This window comes from Scleropages formosus, chromosome 8 (genome assembly GCF_900964775.1).
Source record: "Scleropages formosus chromosome 8, fSclFor1.1, whole genome shotgun sequence".
Taxonomy (NCBI): Eukaryota; Metazoa; Chordata; class Actinopteri; order Osteoglossiformes; family Osteoglossidae; genus Scleropages; species Scleropages formosus.
In genome coordinates this window covers 28981962-29000975 of record NC_041813.1, presented here as the reverse complement: position 1 = coordinate 29000975, position 19014 = coordinate 28981962, and the positions used below count along the sequence as shown (strand labels likewise).

At 43.4% G+C, this 19014-nt stretch overlaps 3 protein-coding genes across 4 annotated transcripts; all 3 read right to left on the bottom strand.

The window, feature by feature from the left end:
• Positions 1–790: 790 nt before the first annotated feature.
• ifi35 (interferon-induced protein 35) lies at positions 791–7378 on the bottom strand. The gene is made up of 10 exons (XM_018764488.2): positions 7282–7378; positions 6465–6502; positions 6260–6340; positions 5374–5532; positions 4831–4947; positions 4019–4163; positions 3045–3151; positions 2546–2732; positions 2006–2115; positions 791–1850 (listed from the first exon to the last, which is right to left on the bottom strand). The coding sequence occupies exons 2-10, from the start codon at positions 6477–6479 to the stop codon at positions 1647–1649; spliced, it is 1125 nt and encodes a 374-aa protein (XP_018620004.1). The 5' UTR covers positions 6480–6502; positions 7282–7378; the 3' UTR covers positions 791–1646.
• Positions 7379–8522: 1144 nt separating this feature from the next.
• rpl27 (ribosomal protein L27) lies at positions 8523–10464 on the bottom strand. Its single transcript, XM_018764487.1, has 5 exons — positions 10387–10464; positions 9591–9673; positions 9296–9465; positions 8716–8826; positions 8523–8608 (listed from the first exon to the last, which is right to left on the bottom strand). Exons 2-5 carry the CDS (start codon positions 9669–9671, stop codon positions 8560–8562), a joined length of 411 nt encoding a protein of 136 aa, XP_018620003.1. The 5' UTR covers positions 9672–9673; positions 10387–10464; the 3' UTR covers positions 8523–8559.
• A 977-nt stretch (positions 10465–11441) lies between these two features.
• On the bottom strand, positions 11442–18335 carry rundc1 (RUN domain containing 1). 2 transcript variants are annotated; one of them, XM_029253851.1, is made up of 6 exons: positions 17753–18335; positions 16693–16701; positions 15840–15998; positions 14608–14806; positions 14308–14403; positions 11442–14189 (listed from the first exon to the last, which is right to left on the bottom strand). In XM_029253851.1, exons 1-6 carry the CDS (start codon positions 18152–18154, stop codon positions 13327–13329), a joined length of 1728 nt encoding a protein of 575 aa, XP_029109684.1. In that variant the 5' UTR covers positions 18155–18335; the 3' UTR covers positions 11442–13326. The 2 variants fall into 2 exon arrangements, with proteins under 2 accessions (XP_029109684.1, XP_029109685.1); XM_029253852.1 differs by lacking the exon at positions 16693–16701.
• Positions 18336–19014: the final 679 nt, after the last annotated feature.

Here is a 19014-nt window from a genome sequence, read left to right as displayed (position 1 = left end):
TCACATTAAAGGGAAGAAAAGAAAAGCCGCTCGAGGACACCGCAAACACCCAGGACCTACCGGACTGTCCAAAGGCAGAGGGAAACTAGCTCCCCTCAAACCCTGGTCTTTTAAAGGAGTGTTAAAGAGGTCATTGGCCACACCTGAGCTTTCTTCCTACATGAACTTTGACCCAGGCGCAGCTGTCAATCAGGACAATGAGGGTGGGGCCTGGGCTGCAGCCTTACAGTATTTTGGAAAGTGAAAACCACGCTCTTCTCGGGCATTGCAGTGGACACCTGGGGCACAGTCAACATGAGTCCAATCAGTGAACCACACTGAATCAAGTGATGTTGTCCTAGTGCTTGCGGTACCTTTAGCAGCATAACACCTCTGCTGGTAACCTGTGGGTCATAGAGCTTTTTTATACAAAGTCTCTTTCCAGCTCTATCTACAAAACAGATTTAGTTGTATAATTGTGTGACGACACACAGTCGCACAATTCACTCACACATAGCTTGAACTTTGGGAACATCCATATTTGTAGTATTTCTCTTCATTCATCCATCCATCCCTCCATCCATTATTGATAACCACTTGAGCAGTGCTGGGTTGGGGAAGTCTCGCAGTAGTCCGGAGCCTATCCAGGAAGCACTTGGTGCGAGGCAGGGCACAACCTGGACAGGACTACAGTCCATCGCAGGACAATTTCACATACACACACACACACACACACACACACACACACACACACACACACTTGTGTTGATTTTATAAATAGCTTTATTTAAACTTAAATTAACCTGAACAATTTCATTTAAAGTCAATATGAGCTTATGTTTCATAACCTCCTAAAGATGAGAAAACAGAAGCTGAAGGTCAGGAAGGTTATATTAACTCATTCAGATTATTCCGGCTATTCTTTATGACAGTACATTCTTGTTTTGCGGACATACCCTGCGTAAGTGTACATTAACATTTCTCGTTATGTAAATCCGAAAAAAAGACGGAAAATGAAGTCCGCGCAATGCGTTTGAGATCTTTGCCCAACCTGTATAGTGACAAGGGACCCAAATTGAATGTCACACCAAACAGTCATTGTGAAAGTGAAAGAAAGCAGCACCACGTCTGCTCTTTGTCTCTTGCTTCAATCTCCACCCGAACACATGGAGGACATTTCCGAAATTTACTTACTAAGCCCATAAAGAGCATTAAAAAGAAGAAATAATTAATACGAGCATACTGTTACTCAGAAAAATCCCGTTGTACTTCCAGCAAGAAATAAAGCTACTTTTGTTTGAACATTTTTTGAAACAAAAGACAGTCATAGCATAAAGACAAAGTCATTTTTACCAAAATAAACTTTGCATTTGAAAGCTAACTGAATACTATTAGCGACCTCAGGATTCAGGGATCAGCCTGTTTCCTCAAACTGAGCAGGAGAACAAATGAAGGTTTTCACCTCTTAACTCGAACTATCATCTACAGACAGACTGCTCAATGTTCTTTACACTCAAAGAGAGAAGACGGAGGAGACACCTGCGAGGGACAAAATGTGGAGAGGAACATGTGCTAAAGAAGGACTCAGCCCTGTCCGGTACATTCCGAGAAATCTGCCAGTATTGGCTGTCACCTCTAAGGTCAACAGTTTGAGGGCCGCGGACAGGTCACTGGCTCTTGCTGGGACAGCCCTCCTCAAAGACAGCGAGCCGACGCTGGCCCAAAGGGTTGTACACGAAGGCGTCCACCTCGCCGCCGCCATTGCTGGTCTTCTGGAAATGGATCTCCAGGAGGTCCTGCAGCTCCTCTTGGTCCATGATGTTGGGGATGCCGGTCAGGAGGACAGTGCGCTTTGACTGAGACCAGCAAATCTGAGATGAACACAAGGGTAGAGGGATGTCAGATGTCAGAGATCGAGAGCCAGGGGACGAGGCCGCTGTCGAGATCCACGGCGCGACACGCCTACACGTCCATTCAGGACACTTGGGTCCGTGGACTCGGTGATGAAGGAAAAAAATGTCCTCACCTTTAGATCTGTGATCTCCCCGTTCAGGAATGGGGTCACGTGCACCCTGTGCTTCTTCCCGCCTCCAAAATCCACCTCATGCCGCTGCCTATCAGTCAAGCCTTTTGCAACTGGAATTTTTTTTTTAAAAAAAAGGAAAAAAAAAGTTGCAGTTTTTTTTCTTTCTCCACCTTTTTCCATTAGAAGAAATGACATCAGAAGCACATCCGGTAAAGATCCAGCCATTCATTTTCATCCACTCATACTTCAATGCTGATCATAATGCATCATGAGGTGGACATTCTATGCATCTAAATGATACCACGTATCCTAGCAATAAATCCGGAAACCTTCTCTATTGGCGGTTCTTATTAATATTTGGAATTTGAGCTTCTTATTTGGGAAATGAGAACAGCTGCTGATGGTTTCATCACTTCGGACTACTGACAATATAAGTGTCTTAAGCTTCCCAAATGGGAATTGCATCTTGCACATCCAGCACTGTTGGGAAAAGGGGAGGCCAAAGTTCTGGACTACCCTCCATCCAAAATAACCACCAACCATCGCTCTGTATGAAGGTGATGACCACATTTCCAGAGTCGTGCAGGAGCTCGACGGCCTCCACCTCCCCGCCGCCATTGCGGCTCTTGGAAAAGTAGATCTCCAGCTTGTCCAACAGGCGGCTCTCCTCGATCTTCTTAGGCAGGTTGGAGACCAGAATGCGCCTGGGACACACTTGGGTGTCCATCTGTCCGCAAATTACATAGGACACACAGTTACACGCATGTGGAACAAGTGGCATCTACTGCGAGGGAACGTCTAACACCATTTAAAACATTTTCCGCACAGTAAATTTTCGTAATTGTAACATCACATTTTTCCATAGATAAAAATCTTGATCTAAATACAGACTTAGTGCATCTATGAATAAATATATACACTTTAACCACAATGACACAGAGATAACCATGGTGAGGATGCGTTTATAGCAGCGCACTACTTGGATGGCCGTGTCAGAATTTATGGCAGCTGTGCGTTAGAGAAACGAGCGCCGGCGCACCTCTATATGGCAGGGCTCCAGAACCTGGACGGTTTGTGCCTCCACTCTGATGAAGCATTCCCCCAAACGGACTTGGTGCTCTTTTAGGCTCAGAATATTCTGGGCCACTTGGAGGAGAGAGAAAGAGAAGCACACATTCACCACCTTGTCCGTATGCCTCACGAGTACAGTTGGTCCTCGACTAACGATAGGGTTACGTTCCGATAAACCCGTCGTAAGTGAAAAAAATCGTAAAAGAATAAGTCGAAAAAGAATACAGTAGAGCACCTACCGAACATCAAAGCCTGCCCTACCTTAACCGTGCTGGGAACACTTAGCATAGCCTACAGCTGGGCAAATTTAAGCCTACACATGAGCATTTAGTAGACATGATGGGATGCGAAAACATTTAAAAAAAAAATGTTTTCAACACAGTGTTGCTTGTTTACACTTGCGGTTGTTTACAGTCGTTGTCCTGATCGCTATGGAGACTGCGAGCGTTGTTGAATGGATGCTGCGGCTCGTTGCCATCGACCCACATCGGGAGAACTGTACCGCATATTGCAAGCACGGGAACAGATTGAAATTCTGAATTTGAAGTACAGATTCTACCGAATGTGTATCGCTATCGTACCATCGAGACTTTGAAAAATCGTAAGTCGAACATCGTTAAGTAGAGGAGCATCTGTACTGCGTATGTCCACCTTATTCACCATTATCAACGATCGATCGTCAGCCTCTACGCCTTCCAGTACATACACACTTTGCCCAAGTGTCTGATTTATCCAGCAGTGTATTCCTTTTGCACAATTAAGTTCTTTCAAAAAAAGACTTCTAAACGCCCATCCTGTAAAGATTTCATACATTCCGATATGGATAGGTTAATGGAAGTAATTCAAAAAGAAGTTTTTAGATCTTTTGTAACATAAGGCTAGAGTCTCCAAAAGATCTTCATGTTGGCGGGTAAAATAGAGCAGAGTTTGCTCAAAGCTCACCTTCCTCTTCCTCAAAGGTTATCAGCGCTGTGCCACCCTCCATTGGAAACACAATGTAGGGCTTCATGTCAAAGCTGCAGGTGTCCATGTCTTCACTAAGCGCTCCAGTGAACACCACGCTCTTCTCGGGCATTGCAGTGGACACCTGGATCACAGTCAACATAAGAGTCCGATCAGTGGACCACACTGTTGTTGTTCTAATGCCTAATAGCATCTCCAGAAGAAAAGTACACCATGCAATACATGCTTATTTTTCCCCCCCACAGTGCAGTTAAAATGTATTTGCCTCCTTTCCAGTGTTCCCTATTTTTGCAGCTTTTCAGCATTAGTTCTAATAACACAAGACTAGAGAAAGGAGAAAAAGTGACACCAGTCCGGTTTTTACATCATTTCCTCGGTGTGGAAGACCTCTGCAGTCATAGATGTGAGAACCGATTGCCCCTTCAACAGTCAATAACTGGTTGCGGCACCTTTTGCTGGAATGACTGCAACTAAAGACTTCTTCTCGCTCTTGACCACGGTTTCACATCACTGTTGAGGATTTTTTTCTACGTCCCGCCAATACCCTCTAATATATTCAATTCAAAGTAGAGTTCGTTGTGTGTAAGGTAACAGCTCTAACCACTACGGCACTTGCTGGTCCACATTAGCGTATTGCCTAATTACGGTCATTCGGTAAGAACAGTGTGAATGAAGCTCTGTTGTCACTGAGCTTCGTCTACTGTAGGTTTGTCCCGTTAGAAATGCATTGTTCACATCTGCCCTTAGCACCTGCACCTGCGGAGGACACTCAACACACAACCTGGACCTACCTCTGTCTGCTGCTTAAGTTCCTTGCTCAGTTGGTCCAGGTGACTCAGCTCCTCCTCAGCTCTCCCCACTTCCGTTTTCAGTCTAGATGCCTCCATCTGCACGGTGTTTATCTTCACCTGGAAAATTAAATTCTACTTATCAGCAGCCAACCTGTACATACACAATAGCCTGTCTGTAAATCAGTTTCTCCCAGTTATTAAAACTGTGGTTATATCCTCAGAGAATTTTATTCACTGTGTTTTCTCTTAAATCAAAATGTTACTTCCAGTAGCTTGTTAGGCTTCATTCCAATTACATTCTAAGAGCTTTATCAAAATAACATGGCTTACAGCTTAGAGCTCTACATCTGTACACATATATAGATGGATCATTTTTAATGAGACAGGATGATACCCCTGTCCTGAGATTTGAGCTTGCTAATATTTGTCATGTTAAATTCCCTGCCATCAACCTCCTTCACATTTGCATATAATGTACGTAGACCCATGACGTGTAGAAGAATGCCGCAACTAATGAAATACGGCCTTCAGTTCTGGTCAAACCTTAATACTCTGCTGGTTTTTGGCTCTGTCTTCCTCCTCTTCCTCGAGATCCTCCTTCAGTTTGACGGTACGCTGGCGGAACTCCTCAGCAAAATGCTTGTGATCTTTGATGGCGCTCAGCAGCGCCTTCTGCTCACTCTGTGACTGCGCCAGGATTGTCTGAGGAAGAGCGATTGGGAAGAGAACAGTTGAATACTGAGGTCATGTCTATTTTCCTCTTTTTTTCTTCATTCTAGGACCCAGCACTCCTGGATAGAAGGTTAGACAGAACAACAGGCATGGTCTAGTCCTGGGAACACATGTGAACCATCACACATTATGGATTTGCAACTGCATTTTCAAAAGAAGCAACTGCTACTGCGCTTTATTTTGTATTTTAAAATCTTAATGGGACAAAATGAAGGGTTAAGGAAAGTGCTGTGTCGCTTTCGACCACCTGCATGGTTTTCCTGGTAACGGTGGTTATGGAGAAGATTCACCACTGCCTTCCTCTGCACACGTGTTTGGGTTGTGCACACAGGGGAACATTCGAACTCCACTAACCCTGAGACAATTTCGAACCTACGCCCAAATGCCCATCTTAAGAGAAAAAGAAATCAAAATAATGGTACATTTCTGGGCGTAAAAATGCTGAAAACACTTGTGATCGCAGTCTGAAGAACTGACAATGGTCAATGAAGTGACCCATCTCCACTTTATTTTTGGGATTTGCTTTGATGGGGCTCTGCCTATACATATTTTCTTCAGTATTAAATAGTCATTTGTGCAGTTTTTTCCCCTTTAATAAAGCGATTGGCTTTTTTTTTTTTCTTATTTTGCTCAGCTCACCTGTGGTGGAGCCATGCACTGCCAATATGCTGTGTATTCAGCTCCAAATAATACACACCTTATACTTTTCTATTTCTTGTCTGATCCGCTCCAGAGGTGACAGTGACTCCAGGCTATTTTCGCTCACCAGGGAAAAATCCTGTCAATACGGTAAAAGTTCTCATATGAAGCTCCACATTTCATAACTTTTCATTGGCAAGTGATCATTTTTATTGTTACGTGACAAATAAATTATAGTCCATGAAAAGGAAAGCCGGTCTTACCTCATCAGATGACATGTTCAGAGCAGGATGAGGTCCGTCTAAAGGAGGAGAGACATTCTGAACCAGCATCACAAACTTGGTCAAGATATCCGATGACTTCACTGAGACGATCGACAGATGATGACCGACTGGGTTGACCCATACAGATGACTTACAGCGATGACTTACTCGAATACTGTCTCTGTGTGCTTCATGCTCCCAACTAGAGGCTCAACAGTCATTATATTCAATATCAACTCACATAACTGCCCCAAACCCCATTCTCCATATTCCATTTGTGAATAATTTTATTGTTAAAATTATAATCACCCTGTGTATTACCTTACATAATGTGTTTCACATCTAAACAAGGCAGTGGCGGCACAGTGGGTGGCAACACCTCTAGTAAATATAGAAAATTACTCAATTTTTTCCCTCATCCGCATAATGATAGAATTAATTGGCAGTTAAAACATTGATTACATTTGGATTTGAGCACATGTTAAACGACTTTCTTTTTAAGTTAATTCATTTTAAGTTAATTTCATTTAATAAGCATATTTTTTGTTTGTTTGTATTCGGATGTGAAGGATTAGAGAGTTCGGAAATATGATTTGCGAGCCATATTTGTCTTGCCCTCGTTCTTAGAACGAAATCGCTGCTCATCGACACTGGAACGGCGGAAAGTTCCAGAACGACGACGACGACGTCCGTCTCTCCCTCCCTCCCTCCGCACTGTCCGAATGGTGATCAGTCAGTCACACATGAGGAATTACATTTAACTCCAAGTGATCAGCGTGAATAAGCTAAAACATTTACAGTCCCTTTCCTTCCTTACCTGCAAAGCACAAGCGCGAAGCAGCCCGATGTCCGCTATAAACTTTCACTTTCGTTTCTGCTCCACGAACGGACGCCGCTGCTGACAGGACGATTGTGGCGCCCGCGGATCATTGATTTGTACTGTGTTTACTGTCTTTTCTCCACAGCCACCAACAGTGCTGACCTGCTCACTGTCTTTCATCCATTTACACTGGTTGGTGATTTTTACTGGAGTAATTACTTGAGCAGGAGATGGGATTCAAACCTGGGCCCATCCAGTGGAAGGCTGCAGCTCTAACCGCTGCGCCCCCTGCTGCCCATTTACATTTATTCGCTTAGCAGACGCTTTTCTCCAAAGCGACTTCCAACGAACTCTATGTAGTGTTATGAGTCCACCCACCTTATTCACCAAGGTGACTTACACTGCTAGATACACTACTTACAGTGGGTTACTCATCCATACACCAGTGAAACACACTCTCTCTCATTTACCATTTAGGACTGAAGGAAGAATGGTTTTATCTCTTGTAGGGCCACTGCTGCTACATGATCTTAAAGAGTGGTCATCCAAAATCACTTCATGTAGACATGCCTACCTTAGAGCGATAGATCTTTTCTTTCTTGCAGATTTTAAGGTCTTTCTCCATTGCTTACATTACAATCCTTAAACACGCAGGGTGTCCTGTTTTGCAACAGGATGTAAAATAGGTGAAGCGATGGGCGAAAACATTCGCTAGTGAAGGATGTTTCAAGTGTGTCTGCAAAACTCTTTCAGGAATCCACGAGATAAACCAGCTCACAACCAAACATCGCCTCCCTCATTACAAAGGTGATAACTAATTAACTATTTGTACTGTAATTCCTCATTTTACCAATGGAGAAAACCAATTACTTAAAATTGACTGAAGCCCTGACAATCTACAAATTGCTTTATTATATCTAGTTAACTTTTTTGGCATAATCTGTTTAATGAAGATCTGTGAAGTACATCTGTGTAAGGACAGTAATGACTTTGCATGAATACAAAGAGCAAACACTGAGCGTTGGACAATTCCAGAACTTAAGCCAGACATGGGATCCATGTGTCATTAGTACATCCACTGACTCCAGCTACAGAAGTGTTCAACTGGGATTTTATTTTTAATAGGTAGAAGAACTGTACTGTGAAGAAAATCAAACTGGACAGCTTTGTAACAGCCCAACGTGGAAAAATGTTCAGATGTCATAATGAGAATTAAACAAATTTAACGAGTCAAATACTGGATTTTACACCATTTATTGTTGAAAACAAATGAGTTTAGAATCTGAGCTTCTGGAAGAACCACTTATTCTTGCCAGTCTTGTACCTGTGAAGAGATTAAAGCAATAGCAAATTTATTTAAAAAAGAAAAAGCAGTTTAATTGTTTGCAATATCATGGTTCAAGAGGCCAAAGGAAGAGCTTGTCATCTTACCTCTCCTCAAACTTGACCTTGGCCTCCCGCCTGGCTTTGCGTTTAAGGGCAGGATCTCTGAAGACATCCTTGTTCACAACAGTTTTGTCCAAAGGAATATCAACAGAGTACCTGAGCAGGGAAAATTAGTACTCATTAGCATATTAATTACTTGCAACTCATCTTCATTTTGGCCAATGTTTTCTTTAAAGAAATCACATCTTCTGGTTTAAATTAATGAGTTAAAAAGGAAAATACAGAACTCAGACCAAGGACTATACTAATAGGATTCCTCGAATCTTTTTTCCTTCCTATGAAAAAGGTAATCTGAACTGTTAGAGTAAATACTGCAAAAAGCACAAACGTAATCCAGCAAATGACAAAACGTACTACGCTACATTAAATAAATATTTACAAGATTACAACTGATTTATGAAACAAAGGAACCCAAAACTTATTTGAATACCACCGAGCAAAAACACAAAAGGAGGGCTTAATCACGACAACTGAAAAAGAAAAATTCCAACCTGGATGAAACAGACGCATGCGCACTCGCACACACACACACAGACGCGCACACACTCCCCCTTCTTTCTTTTACCTGGTGGGCATCAAGTGGTTGTAGTTGTACACCTTTACGAAGGCCTTGATTTTGGACCGCTTGGCAATCTTCTTCTTACCCATGTTGGTGGTGACCTTGCGAGGGTAGCGGTCGATGCCTGCCACCAGAGCGTGGCTGTAGGGACGGTCGGCAGTGCCATCGTCTATGTTCTGCAAGCGGGATAAATCAAAACACCTAATGATTTCAACAACGAACAAACAACTGATATACGGACAAAATATTAAAACAGGACGCACCACCACATCATGTACGGCTGTACTTTGTGCTCCCTCACCTTCACAATGACTGCCTTGCGACCGGCGTAGCGTCCAGCCAGGACCATCACGACCTTTCCAGGTTTCATGAACTTGCCCATTTCTGCACAAAAAGTTCAAACAGAACACAATGACATGAAATTCAAGTCAAAGGACCAATGCTGACATGCAAATCATCGCAAAGAAATTAATCGTAGGCTAAGAACCAGTTTGGATATTACTGAAATGTTGCAAAAAAAAAAAAAAAAAAGAGAGAGAGAGAGAATGACCATGTGGAAAATTAAGAGACAGTTTGATAACTCAGAACCCTCAGTATGGCTGAAATAAACGTTGACCAAACTGAAAATCTCTCAATCCATTGGTTTCACTATTTCTTGGAAGTAAAAATTTATCACTCACCCGTTTTAAGTCACATTCTTAAATCTGTTCAAATCACATTTTTCAGCCAAAAACACAACTAGCTTCCTATCGCTGTCTGTCAAATTTAACAAATTCCTTCAGTACTTCTAACAGCGTGAGAAGTTACTTCACTATAAAACGACAGAGCCAACCACAACAAGATTAGGAGAATTTAAAATCAGATTTAATAAAAGACATGAAGAACTCGGTAGTATAAAACGGAACCGTGTTTATGTCCGGCTCAAAGATGCACAGTTGATGCATTTTTTTTTTCCAGGAGCTACTTGAAATTTAAGCACCAGAGTGCCAAAACAGGCTATACATAAGGTACACAGCAGACCAAAAATACAAAAACGCGGGTATTTATTGTCTTTTCTCAGGATTGCAAAGGATTTCTTCTCTAGGAGAGATACTTACTGGTAATGCTCTATGGCAGCCGCTAACAGGAAAGGAAGCGGAAACGTTTAGCGTGACCTTTCACATGGCTTGCAGTTGCGTCACTTCCTTTTTTAAACTTCCCTGCTGTTGTTTTGCAACGGTTTTTTTTTTTTTTTTTTGCTTATGCACCGCAGCTTTAAAGCATTTATTTATTTATTTCTTTATTTATCGCATGTGTTAAAAACAGACTTTATTTTTTTAAAAAAAAAAAACATTAAAAGTTATTGGGTCTGGACTGAAAATAATTTTGACACTGAATTGCTATTAGAAATGCAGCCTCAGTTTTTTAATTTTTTCTTTAAACAAATTACACACAATACCAGAACGTTAATTCAGAACAGTCAACCTAGCTAGGGGGAATTAAAAAAAAAAAACAAAACACTCTAATAACCAGACATGCAGCCTCAGTTATTGCAGGAGTTTTAATGTGTCTTGAAACCCAACCCATAAGAACATTTATTATTAGGAATAAACAAAACATTTGTGATAAATGATAATTAGTGGCTTATCCCATTTATATTGTTTTTTAACTTGTCAGAAAGCAGCGATGCAAAGGTGCCTGTAGTGGGTGATTGTGTGGCTATTGTGCTGTGGACTGCCTTCCAGTCCAGTTCGTAGCCTAGCTGGCTTTTCCAGGTGTCCAGGATGGGCTCCAGATCCTCCCCAGACTGACTCAGACAAGCAGCTGATGACAGCAAAGGAGCGGGATCAACGAGGTCACGGTGGTGCTGCAGTGATTGACAAAGCAGGTGGTGTCAATGCCCCATGGCACCTGGGTTCTCCCCTCAACTCATCTCTACTTTCTACACATCATGTTTTTGCTGTAATGGTGTGGGTTTGTTCTGTTTTCCCTGGGTATCTGTTATGGAGGTGAAGTGCCTTGCGCAGTATATTGGCCACACCTTACACAAGTCTCATAACATATTTGCACTTTGGGTGAGAAATGAGAGTAAAAATATACAGGTGCAAACGATACAACTTCAAAAAAGCTGTACACAGACACACACAACAACACTGACTTACCATAGGGTTAAACAGATTTTATTAAGGTTTACACACTGGGGAAAAAAAAATCTCTTTCTCATCCACACACTGACAAAAGCAGAAGGTCTGGTCTCAGTTCATTGGTGTGATTGAGAATGACGACACAAGGTAAATACAGCACAAGCCCCAGAAACTAAGTAGGTACGTCACATAGCAAGTACTCAATGTCCTATCCGAGGATAAAGTAGTGTTTCGGTAAACAATCTAAAACATATGCGAAGAAGAGAAATATGTAATATGGAGATATGTGTGACAACATGTAATAACTAAAACAAGGAAAAAATAAAACTTCCATATCTCATACTTATTGTTTTCCAACTCCAGCATAGCAGAAATGAAGTCCAAACAGAGCTGTATCTGGGCCATTTTGATAGAAACCAAATCCATCCACCACATGACATTTTCTCAGCATCTTGCACAAACTCTTTAAGTTATTTAAGACGAATGGAACAGAAAAGAGAACTAGTTTTATAGGTGCCAGCTCTTACAAATTTTACAGCTACCTTTTAATTAGTGACTTTCACACAATGGGAGTGGGAAAAGAACAGGAGGGGAAAAAGTACTGTTGAAATAGTGACATCACAAACCAAACAGCACTTGGGATAGAACAAAACTGAGCACACCCAACAGCCTGTGAAACAAGCCACTCCTTCAGGCAAAGTCTGTAAAGGTGCCATGAAATGTTCATGCACTGGAGAAAAACATAACGGGTACCATCCAGCTACAGAAAGAATTTTAAAAATTGTTGTCATACATCATTTAACATTGGTACATTCAGTTTGCATCTTGATATGTAAATATCATTGGCTCCTTTCAGGTCTTTGTGGGATTTTTAAATTTCAGTCACTTGAATTTAATATGAAAAGTACTCCAAGGAACTGATCCGCTTAAATACAAAATAACAGCATTATATAAACCCTTTTTTAAAATCACTGATATTTGAAATCAAATAAATAAGCAGCAGTTGACAGAATACATCCTCAAATCTCCATGATTCTAACTTACACCATCTCAAAATCAGTTATTCCATACATAGTAGACATATATATGTAAGCTCTTTGTTAAAATTCAAAACCAACATAAACTACATACTTCTCCATGTATTTGCCAGCATTCAGATGCAATTATTCACATATGAATAATAAATACATTCAGACATTTCAGTACTTAGGCATTTAATTTTTTTTCCTACTGAGCATAGCGTTACCCATCTCTGGAACTTAAATAACAGCCCCAATAAAGGGACTGAACTATCTGAAATACACTTGACCAGGAGTGACAGCAAATAATAATTATAAAAAAATACAACCCATACATGCGAAACAAAATGCTTTTTCCCCTCAAGCTGGGGATGGTTAAACCTCATAGTTTTACTTTTTTCTTGCTCTAAAACAGCTAGGGACATGACTCCACAGGGCTTAACAATGGAGTCATGCCAACCTAAATGACCTCATGAACAATGGTCCCGAATTAAAGTAATTAAAATATTACTTTGCTCAGCTGAGAGCCATCTTACATAACTGTAAGCTATTTCATCCCAACAGGGACAAAGTAAGTTCACGGCCCATTAAATTAGAAACACGATGAAGCATTACGCACTTCAGTGTAACTTCAATCTCAGTGAATGAAATAATCCATGAATCTGTATTTTCCCCCAACCCCTGACTGACTGAGCGAAGCTTCTCAAAGCATGGAGACTAGACTTTGGTTCGCAGCTTGGGGCAGAATGCAAAATTACGCACTTAGAGGAAATGCACGTTTGTGGCGCGTGTGTCATCACACGCACCCTGGTCCCTGTCTAAATCCTGACGGTATATACAGCTAGTCGGCTGTTGTAGGGGATCAGTTTCGGGTTCTTGCTGGAACAATGCGACTTCAGAAAGCATCCTTGATGTTCTTGAGCTGACGGACAGCTAGGTCCACGGGTAGGCTGAACTTGAGGTGGCTGAGTCTACCCAGGGTGCGCAGGGCTCCCTCGAAACCTGTCTGAGCCATGTAGCTCCAGGGCTGGTAGTGCTGTTGCACCAGGGTGCCTGACTTGCACAGCAGGTTGACCCAGGAGACCAGCCGCTGCTCGTTGAGAGCCATGCAAACCAAGGCCTTGAACTCCGAGTCAGCGCCGCGCTTGTAGGGATCGTGGTCACGCAACACGGAGTGCACCGCCCACAGCAGAGACTGCTTTGGCGTGATGGTCACGGGGCCTGCTCCCACGGGCAAACCGAAGGACTGCGAGAGCTGGCGAGCAGGTGACTCCACAAAGGCCTGTCCATTTTTGGAGTGGTAGTACTTGAGAAAAAGCTCCCAGGGGTGCAAGGCCTGAGGGCCGGGGCTGAACGGTAGGAGGCAGGCAATGGGCGCCAGCACCAGGCTCATGCCCTGGGAGGGGGAGTAGAGGCCGTGCGCCAGCAGATCACGCAGTGCCATAGCCAGGTCTTTGCGCACAGTGGCTGTGAGCTGGTCACGACCCCTGCCAACGGTGCCACTGCTGTAGCTCACCACGTGCTCGTCCGAGTGCTGTCGGCTGACGGCCAGCTGCCGCACCCGTTCCACTGCCCCCTCCAACCGCCGTAAGAGTGGCCCGTAGTCCTGGGCACCATTGCCTTGGGACCACACCCTCTGGGGTACGTGGCCTGCCGCACAGCCAAATTGACTGACAGCGAAGATCTGGAGCACAGCCAGTGCTCGCTGGATGAGCTGCAAGCCTGTCTCTCGCATCTTCTGTGCCTGTTCTGGGTCCACTACGGTGAGGAGAAAGGGTCAATCAGAATACTGGACTGTGTCTTTCTTTAAACACACTGTTGTAGACACTTGACATGACCACATTGTTACAACATGGCATGACAGAATAACACTTACCTTTCCTCTTCCCCCCTGTGCCTCTCATGTTTGGACCTGATACACCTCCTTGTCTTCCATGATCTCCATCAGACAGAAGAGGATTCCCAACTTCATCTAAGAAGAAAAAGAAGAAATAGAAGTAGCTGCAACCTGAAGTGACAACAATTTTGTAGTCAAAATTGTTGTCACTTCAGTTTGTGGACTCAAATCTGTTCTCCTCAGAACAGAGGTGCAATCATTTCTGTCCAAGAGCATCCTCCAGAAGAAAGGGGGAACAGAGATGGACAGAAATTAGACATGAGCAAAGGGAACAGTCACCTTGTATGAAGTTAATGAACATTTCCAGGTCTCTGATCTGTGTCTTGAGCTGCTCCACCAGCTGTTCTTTCACACGTGCAGGGTTCACAATTTGGGCAATGGCAGCGTCCACCCTCTGCCTCAGTTCCTCAGGTGACAGGTTCCCAATGTCCTCATTCAAATTCACGTCGAGCTTCTTGATCAGCTCGTCAATTATCACCTGTAGAACATACGTATGCACTATGAGGCACCGCCAATGGCTAAAAGCTCTCGTGCAGACAGAAAACAAATACATTTTGCCTTTTGCACCTGTTGTGTACCCATATATGGCTGTACTGGTATATCATTTGATGTCAGGAACTTGTAAGTAATTGTGTTCCCAACGATTTGTATTTTAATGTAATATAACATCACGTCTTCGCATATCATGAAACACAATGCGAGGATACAAAGATCTATTTTAATTGTGTTTTCTTCAGTTTTGGTTCCAAAAATGTGTTGTGCAGCAAACATCACATGCTTTCCCACTCCCAGCCATTTGCAAGCAATAAAATGCAGACAAAGTACAAGTTTGGGACTGAATTATTTCCACTTTGAGTCTTGTTTGTGAGTGCTGGTGACCCATAACAAGACAACCAACGCTGCACACTTATTTACACTCAAAGTTAATAAAATACTAAGCCTCTCAATGTGTGACTATATCAAACTTTTACAAAATTTACCCGACAAATTTAAGCGGGTTGCTATGTTTACTAATTCTATAGATAATAAAGCTAACTGAAAATGGCTAGATGACAAATGTTGCACATGTTCTTTCAAGTTAATAAAAAAATGTTTTAAAATCCCTGTGATGGACTGCATCCTGTCCACAATCTTTATTTTGCACATCCTGTTTCCAGGATAAGTTCAAAACAAAATGACTGCATTAGACAAACAAGTGATAATTTACTTGCAAATGAAGATATTTTATTTGATCCACACATTATGTATTGTTACTGTTAGCATGGACAGTTAACAGAAATGGTATAAATAACAATGGAGGAGGGATGCCTGACTAATAAGCTTTACGACATAGTGGTTAGATTTACCAACAAGCAATTTATAAGCAGACCTTCAGTCTCACTTATGTTCAGTTATGTTACATGTTTGTATACATTACGAGTAAAAATAAACCTAGCCCCCAGAATGGCCCTGAATCATCCAACCTCCGTTTGCAAATGTGGACTACAAGACAGCTGTTCATGCCCTCCTACCTTCTGTCTCTCCATCACTACAGACTGGGGTAGGGAATCATAGCTGCCTTCTTGGTATGCAAACCTCTCCAGATCATCAAGCTGGGTCTTCAGCTGGATGATGAGCTCCTTCTGCTTCTCTCTCTGGGCCTCAAGACGCTCCCTCTTCTCCCTCTCGCTCTGAGGAGGAGAAAACCACAGACAAGCACTGTGTCAGCCACGGAGTGACTGTAACAGACAGAACAGTCACCTCCATAACACACCATGTGTGGCATTCTTGCATCCTAAAATGAAGCCTCATTAACTCCTTGTAAGCCATACCTGGTCTCCACAGTGCTGTGTGAAGTTGGTAATTTTTGCAAATCTGCGTAAATAAACTGTAAAGATGTGAACTACTTAACCTTCATCTGCCAAAAGTCTCTGTTAATGACAAAGAAACCTCTGCTAACTAGTATTAATACTTAACTCCCAACAATCATTCACCTGTTTATACAGGGCAGCAATGTAACACTCCCTTCAGAGTCACAGACTAAAAACTAAGGGAGGAAACCAGGGCGTCAGAAGGAAATCCACATAATCATGGGAAGAACATGCAAACTCCAGAAAAATACAACTGGATTTGATCCCAGAGCCCTACAGCTGACACACCAGTCCCAGCAACAGCACAACCAAGGTGCCCACTTCTACCCCTCCTGTCAGGATTAAAAGCGGAACAAAAACTAATGCCTGTTTTGTTAGCATTTCCAACACTTTACAACATCCAGAATCGCGAGTTGATGACTATTAAAGCTAATCTTCGTTTTACTTCCAGTAAGAGCCGAGGAAATGGAAGGAGACACATTGAAAGACGGAAGCATGGTTTGAGGATACTCACCAGGCCTTCCTACAAGCAAAGGTTTGCAAACAAAGGAGAAACAAAAGCATTTCAGTCATGGCAGCATTTCAAAGAAAATCATACACAGTGTGAGGAAGAGGAGGAAGCAGGAGGCGGCACATCCAGCAGTCATCGCAAGCGGAGGCAATCATCTGATTGTGGCAAGTTATTTGGCTATCTGTAGGATGTGTTGAAGCGCTTCATCGCGAGTCAACCAGAGCGATCACAAAAAGCTCTCTGAAACACAGTGCTGCTGTCAAGATGCTCCTCCATGTTCTTGAGCAGCACTGACCAACGCTAGAACAGTTGAGTTACGCTCTACATGCGTGTTACACACGGAAGTGAATTTCTAACCTGTGTGACAAAGTAAATGACACATATTCTGGAGGGAAAAGGCTTGTTTCCCAGTAGAGGATGAATGCTGCCATAAGAAAGTTTATCTTGGCCAAACCCCAGAGTACAGGGTTAACCAGTGGGCACGACTGACTGCCATCTTAATGAAGGCTGGCTGATGTCCTCCTAAAGTCGCATGCAGCTTTAAGAAAAATAAAGGGATAATACTGTAATACTCCCTTTAATAAAGGGCATAACACTGACTGAGATAAGAAGATTAAAATCTTGGTTTACCATTTTTTCCCCATCTTTCACAGAAATGCGCAGGTTCTGTGCGACCAACTTGTTGAAACTGAAAGGCTGAAAGTGTACAGAACACATTTCTGGAAGTAAATAGGAAAGAGTGAGGAACCTCCCTCTCCAGTTTGTTTAAAAATGTTTGTGTTGTCAGAAAAAGAGGGATTTCTTTGTGTCAGCGAGTTGACTATCAGTCCTCGTCAGTGGGGGGGGGGGAAATAAACAATACGGATTTTCTGTCAACTCTCAACAGCAAGCTTTGGACTTAAAACCTAAACAATAACACTGTTTGCAGCTTCCAAGCTGCGTACTGCACATAAACATTATTTATACCGTTTATAATTAGTAATTGTAATTAATTAATATATTTTAGCATTTTTAAGGGAGCCACGAGCTCGACCCTGCGCGCTCGCGAATCCCGCCGTCTCACCGAGTTCTCGAGCAGCTGCGCCTCCCGCGCGCGGCAGCCCAGCACGTGCGGGCAGCCCTTGAAGGCGAACTCTTCGAGCTCCAGCAGCATCTTCTCCTTCTCGTCGCTCTGCGCGTGCACGATCTGCTTGAGCCGGAACTGCACCTGGGCGAAGTGGGACGTGAGAGCCAACAGCGAGGAGTTCAGCTGCTCCTGCTCCTCCTCCAGCTTCTGCAGCCTCCTCGCCATCTCGACGACGCCCCGCGACGCCGAGCCTTCCCGCTGGGGCTCCGACTCGCTCCTCTTGCCTTTGGCCAAGTCCTCGTCCTCGGGGTTAGCGACGGCTCCCACCGGTGCCCATCGCTCCCCGGCACCTGCTACGGCAGCTTCGCTGTCCGAGGTTGACAGCTCCTCTGTCGACATGATGTTTTAGCAAATAAACTTAAATAAAGCTGACAGCCTAAGCAGCCGAGATGTTTTTTATTTTTTAAAAAAAAAAAATGTGTTTCTGTTCAAAAAACAGTCCGTTCCGTCGTTAATGTCATAAATACAAGCCGCGCTCCACTCGCACTCAGAGAAACAAACGCTGCGCCATCTTGAGGGAAAAGCCTCACGAAGAATGAAGCTTAGCGGTGACGTCAGCGCCGAAGTGGGGCCCGGCGCGCGCACTGCTCGCGCTCCGTGCGTCGCTGTCCGCTCGCCTGCGGTAATCCTGCTTTCCGCAACTTTCATTTCCCATGACGTCTAACAGTTCAGGCTCACTTTAATTGTATTTATTCATCTAGCTGACCCTCTTTTCCAAAGAGGCTTACAGATATTTACCCCTTCATAGAAATGAGGAGTAATTATCTTGCTCAAGGTGTACTAGATAGGAGGAGAAGGTGGAATTTTGAACCTGGGTCTTTTAAGTCCAAAAGTGGCACCTTTAACCACTGCACCACCTGCCTCCCAAATGAATCCATCAGCATTCTTTTTCATTTAGTTTTCTGGAGAGTGATACCTTCAACAGGGGGGTGCAGTGGCGTAGCGGGTTGGACCGAGTCCTGCTATCCAGTGGGTCTAGGGTTTGAGTCCTGCTTGGGGTCCCTTGTGATGGACTGGCGTTCCGTCCTGGGTGTGTCCCCTCGCCTTCCAGCCTTGCACCCTGTGTTGCTAGGTTAGGCTCTGGCTCCCCGCAACCCCGTATGGGACAAGCAGTTCAGACAATGTGTGTGATACCGTCAGCACAGGTGTGTCTTGTATATTTACATTATTCATATAACTGGCGCTTTCCTCAAAAGCAG